Source organism: Doryrhamphus excisus, linkage group LG23 (assembly GCF_037039965.1).
Source record: "Doryrhamphus excisus strain RoL-2023G ecotype Guam linkage group LG23, RoL_Dexc_Guam_v1.1, whole genome shotgun sequence".
In the NCBI taxonomy this organism is placed as follows: Eukaryota; Metazoa; Chordata; class Actinopteri; order Syngnathiformes; family Syngnathidae; genus Doryrhamphus; species Doryrhamphus excisus.
The window spans coordinates 9,419,616-9,443,544 of NC_136379.1; the positions used below are offsets into that span (position 1 = coordinate 9,419,616).

General features: G+C 41.3%; 1 protein-coding gene across 5 annotated transcripts in view; it reads left to right on the top strand.

Moving 5' to 3' along the window:
- Nucleotides 1-23,929, top strand: part of glra1 (glycine receptor, alpha 1) — a 108,429-nt gene that overhangs the window by 47,002 nt on the left and 37,498 nt on the right. For 2 of the 5 annotated variants that reach the window (XM_058064700.2, XM_058064701.2), the window contains exon 1: nt 13,880-14,758. The exons of 2 other annotated variants lie outside the window; for them this stretch is intronic. In XM_058064700.2, the coding sequence (XP_057920683.1) occupies nt 14,688-14,758 (71 nt within the window). In that variant the 5' untranslated portion in view covers nt 13,880-14,687. Of the gene's footprint in view, nt 1-13,878; nt 14,759-23,929 lie in introns of those variants that run through there. One more of the 5 variants, XM_058064699.2, reaches the window with a different exon arrangement.

Here is a 23,929-nt window from a genome sequence, read left to right on the forward strand (position 1 = left end):
GACATTTCAGCGGCAGTGTCACAATGATTAATTGGCCCCCCCGCACGGCGACATAGGGATCCTCGTCACCACGCCGCCATCAATCACGCTTCGGTCGCCATGGCGGCAGAGGTGAGGCGGCTTCCTTTCTCGACGCAAACACCAGCGGGTTCAAGGAGAGGAAGAGCGGAAATGTCAGCCAAAAGAAGAATAGAAAAATAATAATAATAATAATATAAAAATAATAATAATGTAATAATAATAATAATAATAATAATCATCCTCTCTTCTCTTCATCCCACTACCGTCAAATTCCTGCTCTGCCGGCTCGTTTTGGGACGAGAGCAGATGGACGTTTAACGGGGCTGCTGACGTCAGGGGCCACGTGATGCTGTTGCCACGGCAACCGGACCGCTCCTGTATAACTTGTGCTTCTCGGTCGAGCGCCAAACCAGGCATGACCGCGTCACAAACCGCCAAAAAAACCCGCCGCGACAAATGAAATTTGTCAGATTTTTTTTGGGTAAAAATTAATTAATTAATTAAATTAATTTTTAAAAATACCAAAATTATTTAGCCGGGCTTAAGAACATTTTAGGGGGGTCTGAAGTACCCCCTAAAATAGGCCTAATGACACCATTGACCATCGTCGCCATGTTGGCCGCCATCTCTCCAGGGTTCATAACTCGGGAAAATTAAATCTTGACGTCTCTCTTGGGGATTTAAGAGGCGTCGGTGCGCCATATGGAACGCAGAGGACAATCTTCCAGCAGGCTAACGAGGCTTAGCAGCGCTTGTGTGTGTGTATCAGAAGCTGCGATGACATCAGCTGCTTCGTATGCGTTGACTACAATTGGTTTCCATTTGGACAACAATACACATTAATGCATTTGGATCTTCATATAATAGTCATAGGGCTGCACGGTGGTTAGGTGGTTAGAGTGGTTAGCGCTCAGACCTCACAGCTAGGAGACACGGGTTCAATTCCACTCTCGGATATCTCTGTCTGGAGTTTGCATGTTCTCCCCGTGCATGCGTGGGTTTTCTCCGGGTACTCCGGTTTCCTCCCACATTCCAAAAACATGCTAGGTTAGTTAGCGACTCCAAAATTGTCCATAGGTATGAATGTGAGTGTGAATGGTTGTTTGCCTATACACTACCGCTCAAAAGTTTGCAAATGCAAATGTCTTAGTTTTTCAAAAGAAAAAATTTTCATGCATTTTACAAACAATTTTTTCCATTTCACAAAATATTTTTATCCATTTCATAAACAATAAAAATGAATGAAGTGATTTTCAAAGAAGGATGTACATTTTTGTATAGAGGCCTACTATCAACAACTGTCAGTCCTCTGCATCCGGTAATTACTGTTAATAAACTTAAATAGCCAAAAACTTACCACTTCCACACGGACAGGGAGGATAACTATTAACAGTTATTTAACCTTTAACATGAACATTAATCAAACGTAATAATTTTTTCCATAAAAAACATCCATATCAAACTTGCACGGGCCGCACTAACATTAAACGTTCATATCAAGGGCGGGGGCCTCAAACTGGTGTCCTGCGGGCCACATTTGGCCCGCGGGCCGCATGTTTGAGACCAACTGCTCTAGTGGGTGTAACGCACCGATTTTGCCGGGAACACACAAACACCTTCTTTGCTTACACACATTGAGTCCCAAATTGTGGTTTATGTGAGGCTCGGGTACATGTGAAAGCTTCCTGCGGCCCCCCCCCCACTGGTTGGAGACCCCTGTGGTATAGAATTGGGTAACCATGGCAACATTATTTTGCACAGGAACAATGTGTTTTGATGTCATGAGCACTTAAGTGCATATGAGGTATAAAAATAGCACGCTATACGCTAGCATGGAGCTAGCTAGCATCAGGCATCGTTAGCCCGCAGGGCGAAACGACCCTTGACCTCCCGTGGCTTGTAAACACGGGATAAAAATGGCATGGCATGACTCCGTGAGCAACGTTCACGTCCATGCTAAACGGAACGCACACTCATCGTTTAGCATGAGCCACGCCGCCGCCGCCGCCGCCGCCGCCGTTGCCTCCTTTACGTCACCGCTGACATGACGGACGAGACGAGAGCGCCGCGTATGCTTCATGAGAGCTCGGACACGGGGGGGGCCCGCGAGGCACGTCATTGTTTAATGAGTCCACCTCATCCGTCATTCGCCATTAGCGTCATCGTATGTTAGCGCACGCGGCTTCCTTACCTTCAGCACACGCTATTCAATGCCATCATCATCATCATCATCCTCACGGCAACATATGGCCGCCAGTTCGAAGCTTCCTCCGCTTTAGTCGAGTCGACAGCCCCAATTATATAATACCCACCGCCCCCCCGACCCCACCCCCCGCTCTATATGCGTTGTTTTGCATCGTAGGACACGCAGGAGGCCATGCTCCGCCTCCACGCCGCATGCAAGGTGATGGCGCTCTGGATCAGTGTGATACGGTTGAACATCTCCAATCATCTGCAGGAGGAAACACTCATTAGTCCAGAAGGTCCGACTCAAACCAAAATGAACTCTAACCAAGGCGCGTTTTGCTATAGCAAAAAACTAATTAATTAACTGTTCCAGACACCTCAAATTTTTTTTTAGGGATGTTAGCATGTTAGCACTATCATGCTAATATTAGCATAGTAGCTTTTTTGGTGTTGCATGTTCATGTTAGCATGGTACCATTGTTTGGTCTCACTTATGATTGATGAACGTGAACTTGTCTCTGGTCCGTTCCGTCCTCTAACCAAGGCAATTGTAAGTTTTACAATAGAAAAAAAACAATTAACCGTTCCAGAAGGTCCGGCTCAAACCAAAATGGACTCTAACCAAGGCGCGTTTTGCTATAGCAAAAAACTAATTAATTAACTGTTCCAGACACCTCAAATTTTTTTTAGGGATGTTAGCATGTTAGCACTATCATGCTAATATTAGCATAGTAGCTTTTTTGGTGTTGCATGTTCATGTTAGCATGGTACCATTGTTTGGTCTCACTTATGATTGATGAACGTGAACTTGTCTCTGGTCCGTTCCGTCCTCTAACCAAGGCAATTGTAAGTTTTACAATAGAAAAAAACCAATTAACCGTTCCAGAAGGTTCGGCTCAAACCAAAATGGACTCTAACCAAGGCGCGTTTTGCTATAGCAAAAAACTAATTAATTAACTGTTCCAGACACCTCAAATTTTTTTTTAGGGATGTTAGCATGTTAGCACTATCATGCTAATATTAGCATAGTAGCTTTTTTGGTGTTGCATGTTCATGTTAGCATGGTACCATTGTTTGGTCTCACTTATGATTGATGAACGTGACCTTGTCTCTGGTCCGTTCCGTCCTCTAACCAAGGCAATTGTAAGTTTTACAATAGAAAATAACCAATTAACCGTTCCAGAAGGTCCGGCTCAAACCAAAATGGACACTAACCAAGGCGCGTTTTGCTATAGCAAAAAACTAATTAATTAACTGTTCCAGACACCTCAAATTTTTTTTAGGGATGTTAGCATGTTAGCACTATCATGCTAATATTAGCATAGTAGCTTTTTGGCGTTGCATGTTAATGTTAGCATGGTACCATTGTTTGGTCTCACTGATGATTGTCATGGCTATATACGGCGATAACATTTAGCATGTTAACGTTATCATTGCTAAGATGCTAACCGCCAGCATAGTAGCTGTTTCCATATCTAGAAACCTTTGTATATAAACAATGCTATCATGTCAGATGTTAGCATGTTAGCATTATCATGCTAATATTAGCATAGTTGCTTTATGGTGTTGCATGTTAATGTTAGCATGTTAGCATGCTAATGTTGGCATTGTTGCATTTTAGCCACTTTCATAAGTAGAGACTTGTCCAAACACTCAATGCTATCATGCTAAGGTATCGTTTGTGCATCCGATTCCCAAGCGGTACAAACTCATCCGTGTTGTGTGTGTGTGTGCGTGCATGTGTGTGCGCATGTGTGTGTATATATGTGCGTATGTGTGTGTAATCCATCACAGTCCGACTTGTATTGACGTGAATGTCAGAGTCAGTGAGGACCGAGTGCACTGAAACGCACCATAAAGCACTCACTCTAATTACACACACGCATTCGCACACACACACACACACACACACACACACACATCAAAGTGCCTTATGGTCAATGTCACTTCCTGTTTTGTGAACCATCTTTACCTGAACTACGTGCCCATGAAACCGTGTTATTCCAGTGCACATGATTCGGGAGTACGAGTACGAGGGCCACATGCAGCCAAAGTCAAAGGACGCCGGGCTATGCTAATGCTATAATAATTAGCATAATTATTATCTATAATATTATCTATATATATATAATATGATCCATATTTATGCGTAAAACAGCCTGAATGTTAACTTTGTCTCGTAGATGTTTTTTTTTTTTACGCAATCCAACTTTATTTGAATGTCACTTAAAAACCGCAACCGCAGTAAAAGTAAAATAAATAAAAATAACTCAAATACTGTGAAAACTTGTTTTTCATTTGTAATCTGTCCCCAAAAGTCAAACAAAACCCAAAATGTATGAAAAAAGTGTACATTTTTCCCCTAAGAAAAAATCTACCTCAGTTAGCGTATGCCCCGGTTAGAGTGTTTTTTGGTTAACATTGAAAATTTCCACCATTGTTTTTGCATTATTCATGAATGTAACATTTTGCTAGTTACAGCATAGAAAAGCTTAGATAGCTTAAAATAATTATCCATGAAATACATCCCTTTATGCTTACTTTATGCAGAACAAACTGGGTCTAACAAGGACAGAAAAACGCTGCACAACTGTGCAAGAAGACATATCTGAGAGTGTTTTCCAAAGAAAAATAAATTTTCATGCATTTTGCGAACAATTTATTCCATTTCACAAATAAAAATGAATCTTCTTCTTGCATGGTTGTGCATCGTTTTTCTGTCCTTGTTAGACCCAGTTTGTGCTGCTTTGTATGGGAATGTTTTTGACCAGTCTGAGATATGGTTAAACTAAACACCAAAGATATGCATCGTTTTTATGTCCTTGTTAGACCCAGAAAAACAAATTTTCATGCACAACCTGGGTCTAACAAGGACAGAAAAACAATGCATATTTGAGTGTGTAGTTTAAATGGAAAAAAAATGTTTGTGAAATGCATGAAAAAAATTTTCTTTGGAAAACAGACATTTGTCTCAAACTACACACTCAAATATGCATCATTTTTATGTCCTTGTTAGACCCAGAAAAACAAATTTTCATGCATTTCACAAACATTTTTTTCCATTTCACAAACATTTTTATCCATTTCACAAACAATCTACACTAAAACTAAAATCTCTAACTACTACCTTCAGATTGCAGCACAAACTGGGTCTAACAAGGACAGAAAAACGATGCATATTTGAATGTGTAGTTTAAATGGAAAAAAATGTTTGTGAAATGCATGAAAATTTGTTTTTCTTTGGAAAACAAAGACATTTGTCTCAAACTACACACTCAAATATGCATCGTTTTTATGTCCTTGTTAGACGCAGAAAAACAAATTTTCATGCATTTCACAAACATTTTTTTTCCATTTCACAAAAAATCTACACTAAAACTAAAATCTCTAACTACTACCTTCAGATTGCAGCACAAACTGGGTCTAACAAGGACAGAAAAACGATGCATATTTGAATGTGTAGTTTAAATGGGAAAAAAAATGTTTGTGAAATGCATGAAAATTTGTTTTTCTTTGGAAAACAAAGACATTTGTCTCAAACTACACACTCAAATATGCATCGTTTTTATGTCCTTGTTAGACCCAGAAAAACACATTTTCATGCATTTCACAAACATTTTTATCCATTTCACAAACAATCTACACTAAAACTAAAATCTCTAACTACTACCTTCAGATTGCAGCACAAACTGGGTCTAACAAGGACAGAAAAACGATGCATATTTGAATGTGTAGTTTAAATGTTTGTGAAATGCATGAAAATTTGTTTTTCTTTGGAAAACAAAGACATTTGTCTCAAACTACACACTCAAATATGCATCGTTTTTATGTCCTTGTTAGACCCAGAAAAACAAATTTTCATACAAAAATTTTTTTCAAACATTTTTTTTCCATTTCACAAAAAATCTACACTAAAACTAAAATCTCTAACTACTACCTTCAGATTGCAGCACAAACTGGGTCTAACAAGGACATAAAAACGATACATATCTGAGAGTGTGCAGTTTAGCCATATCTCAGACTGGACAAAAAAAATTCCCAAGTGATCCCAAACTTTGGAGCGGTAGTGTATTATTACTAGAAGCTACTGGTGTTATTATTTTTGCAAGTTTTTACAATTTTACTGTTGTTTACTGTTTGTTGTTTTTTGCCACGGGAGCTGCGGGCCACACTTTGGAGACCCTGGTGAAAAGAATGAAATGGTAACACTGTGGACACTGTGGTTATGGGGGTTTGAACACCGCCAGGGATATTCATGATGAATAATGAATCCTCTTTGCACACCAGCATGAATATGTATGCGTACAAATGAAAGCCATGTAAATATTTACAATTAGCCTGCTATCCCGTATTAGCATGAACACGGTCGTTGATGTGTGTTTTATTCATGAGGCCACGCCGCGACGATGCTTGATGCCGAGCGTATTGGCTTAGTGGAAGTGGGCGTCCGAGCGCGGGACACACGTTTAGCCGATTTAGCTCCGACTTAAAAGTCAAAAATGACGAATTTGTGAATTTTTTTTGTGCAACATTTTGAGAGACTGGAAAAAAAAAAAAAAGTCTCCGTCTCCGCCGCATCTGTTCGCCGCGCCCGCGGGGAGCACAGCTGGGCTCGGGCCTTGGCGGGACAATTCAGACGAGGACGAGGCAACAAAAGGAAGATGGAGGAGCAGAGCGGGAATCACATCCTGCGTCTGCTAACGACGTGGAGGCTGCAGATGTTTACCGAGGCGACGCTCCCCGCTCTTATTCTCGCTGCTCGGAGCCACAAAAGCGGAAGTAATTGGAACCATTAGAAGCCTGCAAGGCGGCGCTACAACAGTCCACTTAGCAGAGCGGGTCGGGTCCTCGGAAATAGGGCCGAGATGAGGACAACGTGCTGGGTTGGACCGCAGCACTCGCCTGTTAAGAAGGTTTAAAAGGAGCAGGCCAGGGATTTGAACCTGTGCTCGGCGGTATGACGACAACGGACCCAATACACCGTCGACACCACCATTACATTTTTGTTTTTTTTGTCGTTTATCTTATAGGGGAGCTATTATCCTCATAATTGGACCCTTTGTATTGAGTTGTGGACGCTATTATCATTATTAATAATAATAATAATTACCATTATTATTAATAATTATGATGATTATAATTATTATTTTATTTTGGTATGTTTTATCATTATTATTAATAATAATCGTGATAATAATTATTTTATCGTTTTTATATTTTGTTATATTTTATAGTTGTTATTATTAATAACAATAATATTGTTATTAATAACTATAAAATATAACAATATATAAAAACTATAAAATAATAATTATGATCATCATTATTAATAATAATTATTACTAATAATTATTATTATTATTTTAATTTTTTTATATTTTTATATTGTATTTTTTACTATAAAATATACAAATATATATAAAAAATGAAATAATAAGTATTATCATATTAATAATAATAATTAGAATTATCATAAATGTCCATAAAATAATAATTATTATTAGTAGTAGTAATAATTATTATCATTATCATTGTTATTATTAATAATAATAATTAATAATAATTATTATTTTATTGTTTTTATATTGTATTTTTTTACTATAAAATATACAAATATATAAAAACAATAAAATAATAATTATTACTATCATTATTAATAATAATTATCATTATCATAAATGTCCATAAATGTGTAATTTTTATTGTCATTATTAATAGTAATAATTAGTATCATTATTATTACTATTAATAATGATAATAATTATTATTATTATTTTATTGTTTTTATGTTTTTATATTTTTTAGTTATTATCATTATTATTGATAATAATAATAGTGATTATAATAATTATTATTTTATTGTTTTTGTATATTTTAATAATATATAGTTATTAATAATAATAATAATAATAATAATAATATTAAATTAAGCGCTCTGAGAACGCAGCATTTCGTCTGTGTATTGTTTATAGGACAAATGTGGAGCGTGGACATTTTTTATATTTTCAAGTGGGGCCCTAAGTTTGTAAAATTTGGGAACCCCTGAACTAACCTGTTCCGAGGGGGCGGGGAAACGGCTGCCAATCAAAGAGTACAGGAAGCAGAGTGGAAATGGCGGATGTGCCATCGCCGTGGAGCGGACGGAGCAGAGCGGCTGCTGTAGAACTTTTAGTCATGAGCGAGCAGGATGTGATGTAACCTCACTGAGCTATTTTGGATGAGCCTCCGGGCTAGAAACCTGGTGTGCCTGTTGAAGGAAACAGACAAGTCCATGAGCCCAGGCACGTTATTTGCTAGTTTGAAGCCATTACGGGGGGGGGGCGGGGGGGCGACACGGTGAGCATGCTCCTCCATGATCCCTCGTCATCCTTTCTCATCAGCCTCACGGTGGACTTTGGCTGAAGTCATTTGGAGTTTCGTGTTTTTGCGATCGCTAGCAGGTTTGCATGCCAGCCTCGCCGCGGCCCCCGCCGGCGCGCAGGCAGCCGCTCTGACAGGGGTCAAAGTTCATTCCACATTCCTCTGTCGTTTGTCGTTATTTTCTGTGCGTGACGTTCCCGAGGCTGACCTTCACCACCACACCGAGCACCTTGCTCATTGCTCTTCTTCTTCTTCTTCTCCTGGACCGCCATGTTAGTCTCTTTATGGGTAATTATTTTTATTATAAGTTGTATCGTTGTAAGCCCGAATAAATCTCCATTGTCAGGTTTTTGTCTTTGAACGCCCCCGCAATGTCCTCACTCTACTAATTGTGAGCCTCGGTGAGCTTCCAACAGTTGTGGTTCCGTCCAGAAGCTTAAAGCGGTACTTGAGTTGAAGTCTACACTACCGCTCAAAAGTTTGGGATCACTTGCAAATGTATTTGTTGTCCAAAGAGAAAAAAAAATTCATGCATTTCACAAAACAATTTTTTTTCGCAGCGTTTTTCTGTCCTTGTTAGACCCAGTTTAAAGTCCAGCATCCTGAAGTAGCCGCTTCATTGTTGATACCGACACTTGTGTTTGACGGCTACTATTTAGCGCAGCTGCCAGGTGACGACCTTAAACTACACACTCTCAGATATTTGTGTGGCGTTTTTCTGTCCTTGTTAGACCCAGTTTGTGCTGCTCTCTGAAGGGAGTAGTTAACAGCATGGTAAGAGATTTATAACAATTATAAAAAAATTGCTATATATTTTCATATTTGTTTAATATTTTTTATATTTTTTGTTTTTGTTGTATATTTATATTTTTTATTTATTTTATATATTTTTTTATAAGGATTTTTATAAGGATTATAAGATGATTAGAAAAGCCATCTAAAAATCTAAACTAAAACTAAAATCTCTTACCATGCTGTTAACTACTCCCTTCAGAGAGCAGCACAAACTGGGTCTAACAAGGACAGAAAAACGCTGCACAACTCTGCAAGAAGACATATCTGAGAGTGTTTTCCAAAGAAAAAAAATTTTCATGCATTTTACAAACAATTTTTTCCATTTCCCAAAATTTTTTTATCCATTTCCCAAACAATTAAAATGAATGATATGATTTTGAAAGAAGGATGTACATTTTAGCATAGAGGCCTACTATCAACAACTGTCAGTCCTCTGCATCAATCTCCTGGTATGGCTGCTAATCCAAGTTCATCATTTTATAAGGCTAATAGATTAACTAAAACTAAAACGAAAATCTCTTACCATGCTGTTAACTACTCCCTTCAGAGAGCAGCGCAAACCGGGTCTAACAAGGACACAAAAACGCCGCACAAATATCTGAGAGTGTGTAGTTTAAGACAAAGACGCCTCACAGGTCGTCACCTGGCAGCTGCGCTAAATAGTAGCCGTCAATCACCAGTGTCGGTATCAACAGTGAAGCGGGCCACTTCAGGATGCCGGACTTCCAAGAACTGGACCGGACAAAAAAAAACTCTTGAGATTTTGAGCGGTAGTGTACATGTAGGACACATCCAGATTTTTTCCTCAGACTTTTGCTGAATTCCGTTCCTCCATGTTAGCGTTATGAACGCTGTAGCCTCATGTTTTTTCATGAGCGCTATCATTCCGCTGTTAGAGGTCATCCACATCCTGGACCGGAACGCTGTCGGAATTACCTGTGTGTGTGCGTGTTAATAGTTTCTGCACGGGAAAAAGCTATTTCTTTAGCTCTATTCATGTAACCTGTTATCTCCCAGCCGGGATTAAAATGTCTCTCCGGAATAAAAGGAATGATACTGGTACCTGGGAAGTGTTTGACCTTGTCGCCTTACTCTTGCTAGTGTTGTCAAGGTCACGGGGATGTAATCCAGGCAGATACAGAGTAGAGTGAATTTTTCAACAGACAACTTCAGTGTCTTGATGGAGATGGAATTTTTTTGAAGCATCTGCAACCCCCCCTTAGTAGCCCCCCCCAACACCCCCACCCAAAAAAGCAAAACGAAGCAACACAAAGTTTATACTTCTTACCCAAGTGCACACTTATCCATCAACAGACTGTTGTGTAAGTACGCAAGTGCACAGTTATGCACTCACAAGCCCAAGTGTAAGTTTGCAAGTGCACATTTATGCACTCGTAAGGACTCACTGTAAGTATGCAAGTGCACACGTATGCATTCAAAAGACTAAGTACGCAAGTGCACACTTATTCATCAACAGACTAAGTGTAAGTTTGCAAGTGCACACTTATGCACTCGTAAGACTAACTGTAAGTATGCAAGTGCACACTTATGCACTCAAAAGTCCAGGTGTAAGTATGCAAGTGCACACTTATGCATTCAAAAGACTAAGTACGCAAGTGCACACTTATTCATCAACAGACTAAGTGTAAGTTTGCAAGTGCACACTTATGCACTCGTAAGACTAACTGTAAGTATGCAAGTGCACACTTATGCACTCAAAAGTCCAGGTGTAAATATGCAAGTGCACTCTCGTCTATTGAATGACTAAGTGTAAGTGCCCAAGTGCACACTTATGCACTCGTAAGACTCACTGTAAGTATGCAAGTGCACACTTATGCATTCAAAAGACTAAGTACGCAAGTGCACACTTATGCACTTGTAAGACTAACTGTAAGTACCCAAGTGCACACTTATTCATCAACAGACTAAGTGTAAGTTTGCAAGTGCACTCTCGTCTATTGAATGACTAAGTGTAAGTGCCCAAGTGCACACTTATGCACTCGTAAGACTCACTGTAAGTAAGCAAGTGCACACTTATGCGCTCAAAAGCCCAGGTGTAAGTATGTGTACCTGGGAAGTGTTTGACCTTGTCACCTTACTCTTGCTAGTGTTGTCAAGGTCACAGGGATGTAATCCAGGCAGATACAGAGTAGAGTGAATTTTTTTGACAGACAACTTCAGTGTCTTGATGGAGATGGAATTTTTTTTAAGCATCTGCAACCCCCCCTTAGCCCCCACCCCCACCCCCCATCCAGATTTTCAGTATGTGTCCCTGTCTTGAAAAGTTCCACTTTTGTGTTTGAAGCATTCTGGTCCTAATGACGACATGCTGGTAAGAGTCGAGCCCCGCCTCGGGGTCGGCGTCTCCTTTTGACAGGAAAAAAAACTAAAAGTGTGTCAGCCAGGCGTGACGGTCCGCACACGCTCAAAGTAAAGGTCACGTTTTTCTTTTTAAAGCTTGAAGAAAATGAAAAGTGACAGTGCACAAAAGCCGCTTTGGATCCATTTACTCCTAACTTTCTTTTTGGGTTGACTGCAGGTGAGCTTTCTTTCCCCTCTGGTGCTTATTATTTATTTTCCGCCTGCAACCCAAAGTGTCCTTTAGCGTCCGTGTTTGACTTCCTGGGTGACTACCAGAGATGGCGGGCCCCTCGTTGCCGAGTGCTGCATTCATTAGGTCCGGGATAAATGAAGCATCTGGCTAAATGTGCTCCCCTCGCGGTTGTGAAGAAATGGACCTCTTAAATGCGACTCAAAGACCACCGTCAGCTGCACACACTTAGCCGACAATCAAAATGACGGGACACAAAGGTATGTCCCGTTGATGCCACCCCCACCCACCCACCCCCACCCAAAAAAAGCAAAACGAAGCAACACAAAGTTTATGATGCTTTTTACCCAAGTGCACACTTATCCATCAACAGACCATGTGTAAATACACAAGTGCACAGTTATGCACTCCTAAGCCAAAGTGTAAGTTTGCAAGTGCACACTTATGCACTCGTAAAACTCACTGTAAGTACACAAGTGCACACGTATGCGCTCAAAAGCCCAGGTGTAAGTATGCAAGTGCACACTTGTCTATTGAATGACTAAGTATAAGTACCCAAGTGCACACTTATCCATCAATAGACTAAGTGTAAGTACCCAAGTGCACACTTATCCATCAATAGACTAAGTGTAAGTATGCAAGTGCACACTTGTCTATTGAATGACTAAGTGTAAGTACCCAAGGGCACGCTTATCCATCAACAGACTAAGTGTAAGTACCCAAGTGCACACTTATCCATCAACAGACTAAGTGTAAGTACGCAAGTGCACACTTGTCTATTGAATGACTAAGTGTAAGTACCCAAGTGCACACTTATCCATCAACACACTAAGTGTATGTACGCAGATGCACACTTATGCACTCGTAAGACTCACTGTAAGTACGCAAGTGCACACTTTCCATCAACAGACTAAGTGTAAGTACGCAAGTGCACACTTATGCGCTCGTAAGACTAACAGTAAGTATGCAAGTGTACATACACTTGTCTATTGAATGACTAAGTATAAGTACCCAAGTGCACACTTATCATCAACAGACTAACTGTAAGTATGCAAGTGCCCACTTATGCGCTCAAAAGCCCAAGTGTAAGTACCCAAGTGCACACTTATCCATCAACAGACTAAAGTGTAAGTACGCAAGTGCACGCTTATGCACTTGCAAGACTAAGTGTAAGTATGCAAGTGACACACTTACGTGCTCGTAAGGCTCACTGTAAGTACACAAGTGCACACTTATGCGCTCAAAAGCCCAAGTGTACGTACGCAAGTGCACATTTATGCACTCGCTAGATTAAGTGTAAGTATGCAAGTGACACACTTATGCACTCGTAAGACTAAGTGTAAGTATACAAGTGACACACTTATGCGCTCGTAAGACTCACTGTAAGTACGCAAGTGCACATTTATGCACTTGTAAGACTAAGTGTAAGTACGCAAGTGCACATTTATGCACTTGTAAGACTAAGTGTAAGTACGCGAGTGCACACTTATGCACTCGTCAGACTAAGTGTAAGTACACAAGTGCACACTTATGCACTCAAAAGCCCAAGTGTAAGTATGCAAGTGCACACACAGCCCTGCTAGCACGGGCTTCATCAGTGGGCCACTTCTATCCCGCCGTGACTATAAATAGCAGCTAAATGACACTAATGGTGGCGTCCGATTTGAAATATTCAACACTTTACTTTGCGTTTCACGGTCACGGAATGACGCCAAGAGGAGTCAGACCAGAGTCGAAATAATATTCTCGCTCTTCAATGAGGAATTTAGTTTTAAAGTTGAGTCGGGTAAATGAGTTTTAATGCGTTGAAGACGAAGAAAAGGAATGTTGTTGCTCGGGGTCGCTGAGTGACATCTCGAGCGGCCAATCAGCAGCGAGCCGTGTCGCCTCGCGGGGGCCAATGGCGGCGCCCTGTGGGCGTGTCGTGCGGCTCGGTCGGCGGCGCGTTAGTGGGAGTTTTTGCTAAATGACTGCAGCATCATCATTCCTCCCAGGCTGACACGCCGCGCCGTCCACACGGTAACTTGGTCTCCGCAGGCGGCGCGCCCGAGAGCGGATGCAAGCAGTCCGCCGGTGCGTTGTGTCAAGACTCGGACCGCTAAACTGACGATGGAAGAAGCCGAGCGCGGAGCCCACGTCCACGCGCACCCCTGACCGTGTGACCGTGCACGGCGAGCGGGACCTGCAGCAGCTCTGGGGGGGGGGTGCCGGCGGAGGGGTTTGGGGGGGGACGCTCCGGTCCTGGTGGGGATGAATGAGGCAGGAACGCCGCAGCCGCGTCTGACAGAGTGTGGGGGGTCCACTCTCTCCGTGGATTAACACACTTTGAGAACCCCCCCACCACCCCCCTTGAAGGAATATACCTCATTTTGCCGATATCAAGGGAGGATCGTTAACCAGGTGGAATTGTGAGCCAATTAACGTCCTGTGAGAGACCCTCTGCTCCCCCTTCCTCCCCCCCCTCCCACTCCCACTTAAAAAAAAAAAAAAAACCCAACCTGGACACCCCCCCCAACCTGCCCCCACTCTCCCTCTTGTGTGTGTCCGTGTCTTCCAGGAGAGGACACAGGTTCGATTCCATGGCTGCGGGGGTCACTGTCCGATAACTCACCTTGGAGGTCCGGAACCCACCTACGCCCCCGCCCCCCTTCTTCCTCCCTGTCTTCCTCCTCTGAAGGGGAGATTCCGCCTCTCAGAGTGTGACCCCCCTTTCCTCCGTTTACCCCGGTGACCCCCCTAAATCCTACCCCCCCCCCAAAAAAAAAAACACAAAATGAGACTGTCCAAAATGTGCCGTCTGAACGCGCTGGGGATCTACTTGTGGGAGACGTTGGTGTTCTTCAGGTAAGGAACTTTATGGATCTGGTCTTGCATGTAAGTTACCAAGTCTCCGACGCTCCGAAATCCGGTTCACGGATCGAGTGGATCCATGTGTGACCACTAGAGGGCAGCGGGACTTAAAGACGCGACAGGTTCCTTCGAAGCTTTATGAGAAGAACCGTCAAAACAAACGTCTTCCTGTTGTTTTATTTGTTGTCAGCCGCCATGTTGGCGTGGCGGCTCCTCCCTTTTTTTTTTTTTTGGCCACTTGTAGTCTCTTCGAGGTCAGCTCCGGACTCTTCCCGCCCCCCCCCCCGGAGATGTATTTACTCATCCCGCTGCTTCCCAAACTTGCCTATTCATCATCCCCGCGCCCGCGTGCCGACGCCCCTGGCCCGGCGAATCATCTTCTTCATGTTTGCGGCAGATGCTGTGCCATCGGGGGGGCAGGGGGATGGGGGAGGGGGGGCGGCGTGGGGACACATCGGGCCCGAGATGATAGGCGGCGGCCGTGACTGGACTGCGACTTCTTTGTCTCAGCGCGGCTGCGGGGGACGCACTTTAGAATCACAGAGGTGTGGGGGGGGGGGGTATTGTGGCATAATTTGCACACTTTTATGCAACTGCGTCACGGCGCCGCCGGAAGTCATGCCGGCCTTCTCTGCCCCTTTCTGAGCACTGATTGGTCAGATTTTCTTCCGATATATTTTCCACTTATTACCTGTCAGGGAAACGCCAAAATGGCCGCCAGTGTGACTGGCAGCAACATAACCAATAACTTCATCAACAGGTACCGAGCCTGTACACTGTGTACTTACTTCGGAGTTTCTTCTGAGTGTACTTCACCTCGGTCTCCGTTATTTCAAGTTAGTGCCTAACTCTTCCGCTACATCGCCAAGATGGCCGCTGTTGAGGTGGTAAGCAGCGATCTGTGAAAAAGTATGCAAGTGCACACTTACACTTAGTCTTTTGAATGCATAAGTGTGCACTTGCATACTTGCACTTAGTCTTTTGAATGCATAAGTATGCAATTGCACACTTATGCATTCAAAAGACTAAGTATGCAAATGCACACTTATGCACTCGTAAGACTCAGTATAAGTACACCACTGCACACTTATGCGCTCAAAAGCCCAAGTGTAATTATGCAAGTGCACACTTGTCTATTGAATGACTAAGTGTAAGTCCCCAATTGCACACTTATCCATCAACAGACTAAGTGTAAATACGCAAGTGCACACTTATCCATCAACGGACGAAGTACGCAAGTGCACACTTATCCATCAACGGACGAAGTACGCAAGTGCACACTTATCCATCAACGGACGAAGTACGCAAGTGCACACTTGTCTATTGAATGACTAAGTGTAAGTACCCAAGTGCACACTTGTCTATTGAATGATTAAGTGTAAGTACCCAGTGCACACTTATCCATCAACAGACTAAGTGAAAGTATGCAAGTGCACACTTGTGTGTAAGTCCCCAAGTGCACACTTATCCATCGACAGACTAAGTCTAAGTACGCAAGTGCACACTTGTCCATCAACGGACGAAGTACGCAAGTGCACACTTGTCTATTGAATGACTAAGTGTAAGTACCCAAGTGCACACTTGTCTATTGAATGACTAAGTGTAAGTCCCCAATTGCACACTTATCCATCAACAGACTAAGTGTAAATACGCAAGTGCACACTTATCCATCAACGGACGAAGTACGCAAGTGCACACTTATCCATCAACAGACGAAGTACGCAAGTGCACACTTATCCATCAACGGACGAAGTACGCAAGTGCACACTTGTCTATTGAATGACTAAGTGTAAGTACCCAAGTGCACACTTGTCTATTGAATGACTAAGTGTAAGTACCCAGTGCACACTTATCCATCAACAGACTAAGTGAAAGTATGCAAGTGCACACTTGTGTGTAAGTCCCCAAGTGCACACTTATCCATCGACAGACTAAGTCTAAGTACGCAAGTGCACACTTGTCCATCAACGGACGAAGTACGCAAGTGCACACTTGTCTATTGAATGACTAAGTGTAAGTACCCAAGTGCACACTTGTCTATTGAATGACTAAGTGTAAGTACCCAGTGCACACTTATCCATCAACAGACTAAGTGAAAGTATGCAAGTGCACACTTCAACGGACTAAGTACGCAAGTGCACACTTATCCATCAACGGACTAAGTATGCAAGTGCACACTTGTCTACTGAATGACTAAGTGTAAGTACCCAAGTGCACACTTGCCGATTGAATGACTAAGTGTAAGTACCCAGTGCACACTTATCCATCAACAGACTAAGTGTAAGTACGCAAGTGTACACTTATGCACTCAAAAGCCCAAGTGTAATTATGCAAGTGCACACTTGTCTATTGAATGACTAAGTGTAAGTACCCAAGTGCACACTGATCCATCAACAGACTAAGTGAAAGTACGCAAGTGCACACTTATGCACTCGTAAGACTAACTGTAAGTACGCAAGTGCACACTTGTGCGCTCAAAAGTATGCATGTGCACACTTTGAATAATTCTATTGAGTAACTAAGTGTAAGTACAGAAGTGCACAAGACGAGATATTGACCAAGCAACAGTTGAAGACACCTCAGCCGATTGGCTGATTGCTGGAGGGTGGGCGGGGCATGAGTCACAGCATATTCTTTGTCTTCATGCAGGGACGTTATTGAGTGGAAATGTTTATTGCATGCAGATATTCAGCCTCCTTATTGCTTTGTGTCGGAGTATTATTCCCCACGCATGCCTCTTAAGTATTTCATTATGTGAAGTGTTGACGCAGTTTTTCTACCTGATGTCGTCCGCCCGCCCCCCACCACCCCACATCACCCCCCCCCCTCCCCCTCATGTGTGTGCTGCAGAGGGCTTTTGCATTCCGTGCACACTCTTAAGTTAATGGAGAGCTTTGGGATATTGCCATCTCAGCTCCTCAGGCTCGGATTGTGTTTAATAGATACCTGCCCCCCCCATCCTCCAAACCCCCCCCCCGCCCCCCCCCCCACTGCAGCCTCGTTCCACGTCCATTGATTAGCTTGTCAATGACCGAGGACACATCTGATGAATGCACATTCCCTTTTTGTCCTCCGCCATGTTTATTGTTTATCAAGTTAGAATTATTTCCTAGCATCGGTAGCTAAAATATATTACAAATTTTGGATTTACACAGGTTTGATTTCCGGCCGGGAGATCCCCTTTGTTGCCTCCGCGTCCGGGAGCGCTGTGGCGTGAAGGACGTGAGGCGTTAAAAGTCAGACGTGCCGCATATCAGTCATGCCTCATGGGAAAAATCCAAAGGACGTCCATTTTGGCTTTTTTGAAGTGTTTTTATGTTCAACATGATAATACACAGAAACGGTGTATTACTACAAGTACTTGGAATCTGATTCCTAGCAGGGTTGTCACAGTAATCAATACTTCGATACCCATTCAACAGGATATTGTTTTTTTTTTTTGGATTGTGAGCTGCCGTATCGACTCAAACATACGCATAATTATTTATTTCAATACATGAATAAATCAATAAAATCATATATTAATCAGAAACAATGAATTATAATGAGTTAGCTTGGGTGTAATCAAATATAGCTAAGCTAATACACAACAACATGATCGGTATTGTTGAATTTTTTTGTTGAAGTAAACGGTAAATGCAGTCTCAGTTCAGGAAGTGATGTCATCCGGGGGAGGGGGGGCACCTCGGCGGGGGAGGGGGGCACCTTTCTACTACAGCAGAGTAAACAAACGCATTTCAAGGTCGACTTGGTTCAGTGTATTTTTCATTAAAATAGTACTTATACCCAAACATCGTGTTGCTGCTGGATGTTCATCGGATCTTCACAGTATCCGAGTGATACTAGAGGTGTGTTGTCTTTCTCTCGACTACAGCAGAGTAAACAAACGCATTTCAAGGTCGACTTGGTTCAGTGTATTTTTCATTGAAATAGTACTCATACCCAAACATCGTGTTGCTGCTGGATGTTCATCGGATCTTCACAGTATCCGAGTGATACTGGAGGTGTGTTGTCTTTCTCTCGACTACAGCAGAGTAAACAAACGCATTTCAAGGTCGACTTGGTTCAGTGTATTTTTCATTAAAATAGTACTCATACCCAAACATCGTGTTGCTGCTGGATGTTCATCGGATCTTCGCAGTATCTGAGTGATACTGGAGGTGTGTTGTCTTTCTCTGGACTACAGCAGAGTAAACAAACGCATTTCAAGGTCGACTTGGTTCAGTGTATTTTTCATAAAAATAGTACTCATGACCAAACATCGTGTTGCTGCTGGATGTTCATCGGATCTTCGCAGTATCCGAGTGATACTGGAGGTGTGTTGTGTTTTTTCCCTGATTTGGCTTGAAAGTACTGTATGAAAAGGATACTACTTCGTCTGTGAGTGAGTGTCTGAGTGTCTTGTCATGCCTGGGGGGCATGTGGGGGGGGGGGGGGGGGCTTATAAAATGTCAAGACGGGATCAATTAAGGGTTCAGGTCTTTAGAAGAACATAATGAGGAGCACTTAGTGCCAATGATTGCATCCTGGTGTTAGCGCGTGCCTCCCACTCGCGCCCCGCCGCCCCCCGCCACCCGCCCCCCACCCCCCCGCTGTGCGTGCTTTACACTCCCCTCCCTGCTTCAGCTGTTTCTTCTCAGCGGCGCCCGCATTGATCTGAAATAATCACTGCAAGCGCAACTTTGATCAGGGGAGCGGGAGAACAAGTCCAGACACCAACGGCGAGGACTTACTCGGCTTTGCCGCTCCAAACTGTCCATGGCCACGTTCCATTTTTCCAACTCTGGTTACTTATTGATTTGCTTCTCCTTGTACTAAGTCGTTTAAGTCTCTGATTGATGCTGCTTGTTGGATGGCTGGAGGAGGACACAGTGAAAACACGGCAGCCAATCAGCATCTCCAACAACAACAACTTAGCCAATAAGAACTATGGTACTACTACGGTACCCATTATGTCATTGTATGGTCATATCACCTTGTACTTCGGTACATGACAAAAAATTAAGATTTTTTTTTTAATAAAAATATTTTAAAAAATAACAATAATTAAAAAAAACTATATTAGGAAAGCAGGAAGTGAACAAATGTAACAGTTACTGATTGTAAAAATTAAAATTAAAAAAATGAATGAAAAAATTTAAATGATATTAGGAAAGCAGGAAGTGAACAAATGTAACAGTTACTGATTGTAAGAATTAAAATAAAAAATTTATTAAAAAAATGATATTACGAAAGCAGGAAGTGAACAAATGTAACAGTTACTCATTGTAAGAATTAAAATAAAAAATTAATTTAAAAAAATGATATTAGGAAAGCAGGAAGTGAACAAATGTAACAGTTAGTGATTGTAAAAGTACCAGATGGAGGGGTAGGATTTAATAAGCTTTGCTTCTTCCTACTCCTTTTGGACATGTGGAACTGGGAACTGATTATGGGATGCACTCAATTGGAATCTGATGCATGTTCAAATGAAATTAAACCATTACCATTACCATTACCATTACCAGAAGTCCAGCATCCTGAAGTGGCCCGCTTCACTGTTGATACCGACACTGGTGTTTGACGGCTACTATTTGTGCGGCGTTTTTGTGTCCTTGTTAGACCCAGTTTGTGCTGCTCTCTGAAGGGAGTAGTTAACAGCATGGTAAGAGATTTTAGTTTTAGTTTTAGTTAATCTATTAGCCTTATAAAATGATGAAGTTGGATTAGCAGCCATACCAGGAGATTGATGCAGAGGACTGACAGTTGTTGATAGTAGGCCTCTATGCTAAAATGTACATCCTTCTTTCAAAATCATATTCATTTTCATTGTTTGGGAAATGGATAAAAATGTTTGGGAAATGCATGAAAATGTGTTTTTCTTTGGAAAACAAAGACATTTGCAAGTGATCCCAAACATTTTTGCATCAATCTCCTGGTGTGGCTGCAACGTTTAGAACTCATAACGGCTCATCACCCCAAGTGGGGTCAAAGCTCCAGCTGGCCTCGTGGCCCGGACACATGCTTCCCAATCAAATCTTACACACATAACAATAATTCCAAGAAGCTAATTGGCTCCCAGGACAGCACAACAAGCAGCAATTCATTAACTTTGGACTTGTTTACTTTGAATGTCAAAGGAAGGGAGCGTGTTGTGTTAGCCTTCCTGCGAAATAAAACATGACACATGACTTACATGTTTGGTGTTGGAATAGTTGGGATGGTTGGGATGGTTTACAGTAAACGTAATAAACCACAAACGGAATACAAATAATCCCGCAAATGTAATAAATTTCCCACAAACTTAATAAAATTTGCCTACTGCGAACATAATACTGAATTTTTATCGCATGTGTGGGAAAGTGAAAATCTGTAAAGGTAATAACTTCCCACAAATGTAATATGAGACAAAAATAATGATTTTTGTGGTTGTTATTTGTTGTTTGTTCTGAAGGTGTAGATGTCATTTTGAGGATTTTAACAAGATAATTATTTATTTTTATTTTTTTTTGTGGAAAAAAATATGATTCAAAGAGTATCATTTGAATACATTAATTATTAAATTATAATTTATTTTAAATTAAAAATATTTAAAATATAAAATAATAATAAAATAAAAAAATAATAATTTTGATCATTGCAATTATTTTAATAAAATTATTACTATTATTATTATATTTTATTATTTCTTTTGATTATTTCTTCCCCATATATACACAAAATCACACATACAATAATATACTGTAACTAAAACGCACATAAACGCCCACAAACAAAATGTAATAATTTTTAAATTAAATTCAGTATTACGTTTGCAGTGGGAAAATTTTATTACGTAGGTGGGAAATTTATTATTATTATTATTTAATTTATTATTATTATTATTATTTATTATTTGCGGGATTATTACATTCAAAGCTGCAGATTTGTATGACTAAATAATCAAAAGAAATAATAAAATATAATATAATAGTAATAATAATTTTATTAAAGCAATTGCAATGATCACAATTATGTTATTTTATTTATTTTATTATTATTTATATTTTTATTAATTTATTTTATTTATTAATTATTCATTAATTATGTATTTTTGCAATTGCAATGATCTCAATTATGTTATTTTGTTTAATTTAAAATAAATTATAATTCATTAGTTACAGATTCCTTTTTATATTTTATTTATTATTTATTAATTAATTATTTATTAATTATGTATTTGTTATTTATTTATTTTTAATTTTATTTTTTTATTTAAAATAAATTATAATTTAATAATTACAGATTCCTTTAATGTATTCAAATGATACTTTTTGCATAACATTTTTTCCACAAAAAAAAGATAATAATAGAAAAATGGTGGCGTTCTTTAATATTGATTCAATGAACAGGAAGTAGCTGAAATTTCACAGTAAATGCTCGACTTGCTCTCGAAAAACTTTTTCCCCCTCCCTCGTCATTGTCGTTGTCACTTCCACTTCCTTTCAGCCTTCCAGAGATCGACTAAAACGCTTTACTGCCTCCGTCCCCCACCCACAGCGAGATAACGGCACCGCGGTCCCGTCGAGCGAGGTCTGGACTGACCCGTGACCCCGGCAGTGCGCATGCAAGTTGACGACACTGGTCGCGCTCTCGGCGTGTGATTACATCATCTCTCGCTGCCTGGATAGCGCGGCTTTAAATAGACGACAGTAACGACCCATTTAGCTTGGTTATCCGAGAAGAACTACTCCGGCGTTTTGGGTGGCGACATGGTGACGGCGACCGCCGCGCCGCGACACAACGCTTAAAAAAAAAAAAAAAAAAAAATGGTGACTTTACTGCAAAGTTTCTGACTTTGAAAAGACTCTTCAAGTCCGAGCGGAATGAAATGAGACGCGGCTCGTAATGGAAGTCTGCTGGCTCCATTCCCGATTCCCCTTCAGATTCCAAGCGACACCGACGACGACAATGGACCTGCTCGTGTTCCTGATAACCGCATTTCTGGAATCGAGCACCAAAATTGGGGATTGCTCCATGATAAATGCTGTTAGCCACATCAAAATCCCCACGATATACTCAATGGCAGCCATTTTTTCAAGAGGAAAAACAAAAAGGGAAGGCAGGAAATTCCAAAATAAGCTTAGCAACATCAGTACAAATAAACAATCTGAACCATGGGACTCGCACTAGGGGAAAGGGAAAGGGGAGTGGAGGTGTTTCCAGCACAGGCCGACAGCCAGTCATATTTCAACGTGAGCTGTTGTCCCCGCCCACTAGCACTGAGATGATATTTGTGCAGCGTTTTTCTGTCCTTGTTAGACCCAATTTGTGCTGCTCTTTGAAGGGAGTAGTTAACAGCATGGTGAGAGATTTTAGTTGTAGTTTAGCGGGGGTGCTGGAGCCTATCCCAGCTGTCTTTGGGCGAGAGGCGGGGTACACTCTGGACTGGTTGCCGGCCAATCACAGTGCACATATAGACAAACAACCATTCACACTCACATTCATACCTATGGACAATTTGGAGTCGCTAATTAACCTAGCATGTTTTTGGAATGTGGGAGGAAACCAGAGTACTGTTAATAGTTATCCTCCCTATCCATGTGGAAGTGGTACGTTTTTGGCTATTTAAGTTTATTAACAGTAATTAACAGATGCAGAGGACTGACAGTTGTTGATAGTAGGCCTCTATGCAAAAATGTACATCCTTCTTTGAAAATCATTTCATTCATTTTTATTGTTTATGAAATGGATACAAATATTTTGTGAAATGGAAAAAAATGTTTGTAAAATGCATGAAAATTTTTTCTTTTGAAAAACTAAGACATTTGCATTTGCAAACTTTTGAGCGGTAGTGTATAGGCAAACAACCATTCACACTCACATTCATACCTATGGACAATTTTGGAGTCGCTAACTAACCTAGCATGTTTTTGGAATGTGGGAGGAAACCGGAGTACCCGGGGAAAACCCACGCATGCACGGGGGGAGAACATGCAAACTCCACACAGAGATGGCCGAGGGTGGAATTGAACCCAGGTCTTGTGTTGTTGTGCAGCGTTTTTCTGTCCTTGTTAGACCCAGTTTGTGTTGCTCTCTGAAGGGAGTAGTTAACAGCATGGTAAGAGATTTTAGTTTAGTTAGTTAGTTTAGGAAAATACTCTCAGATATATCTTCTTGCACGGTTGCGCAGCGTTTTTCTGTCCT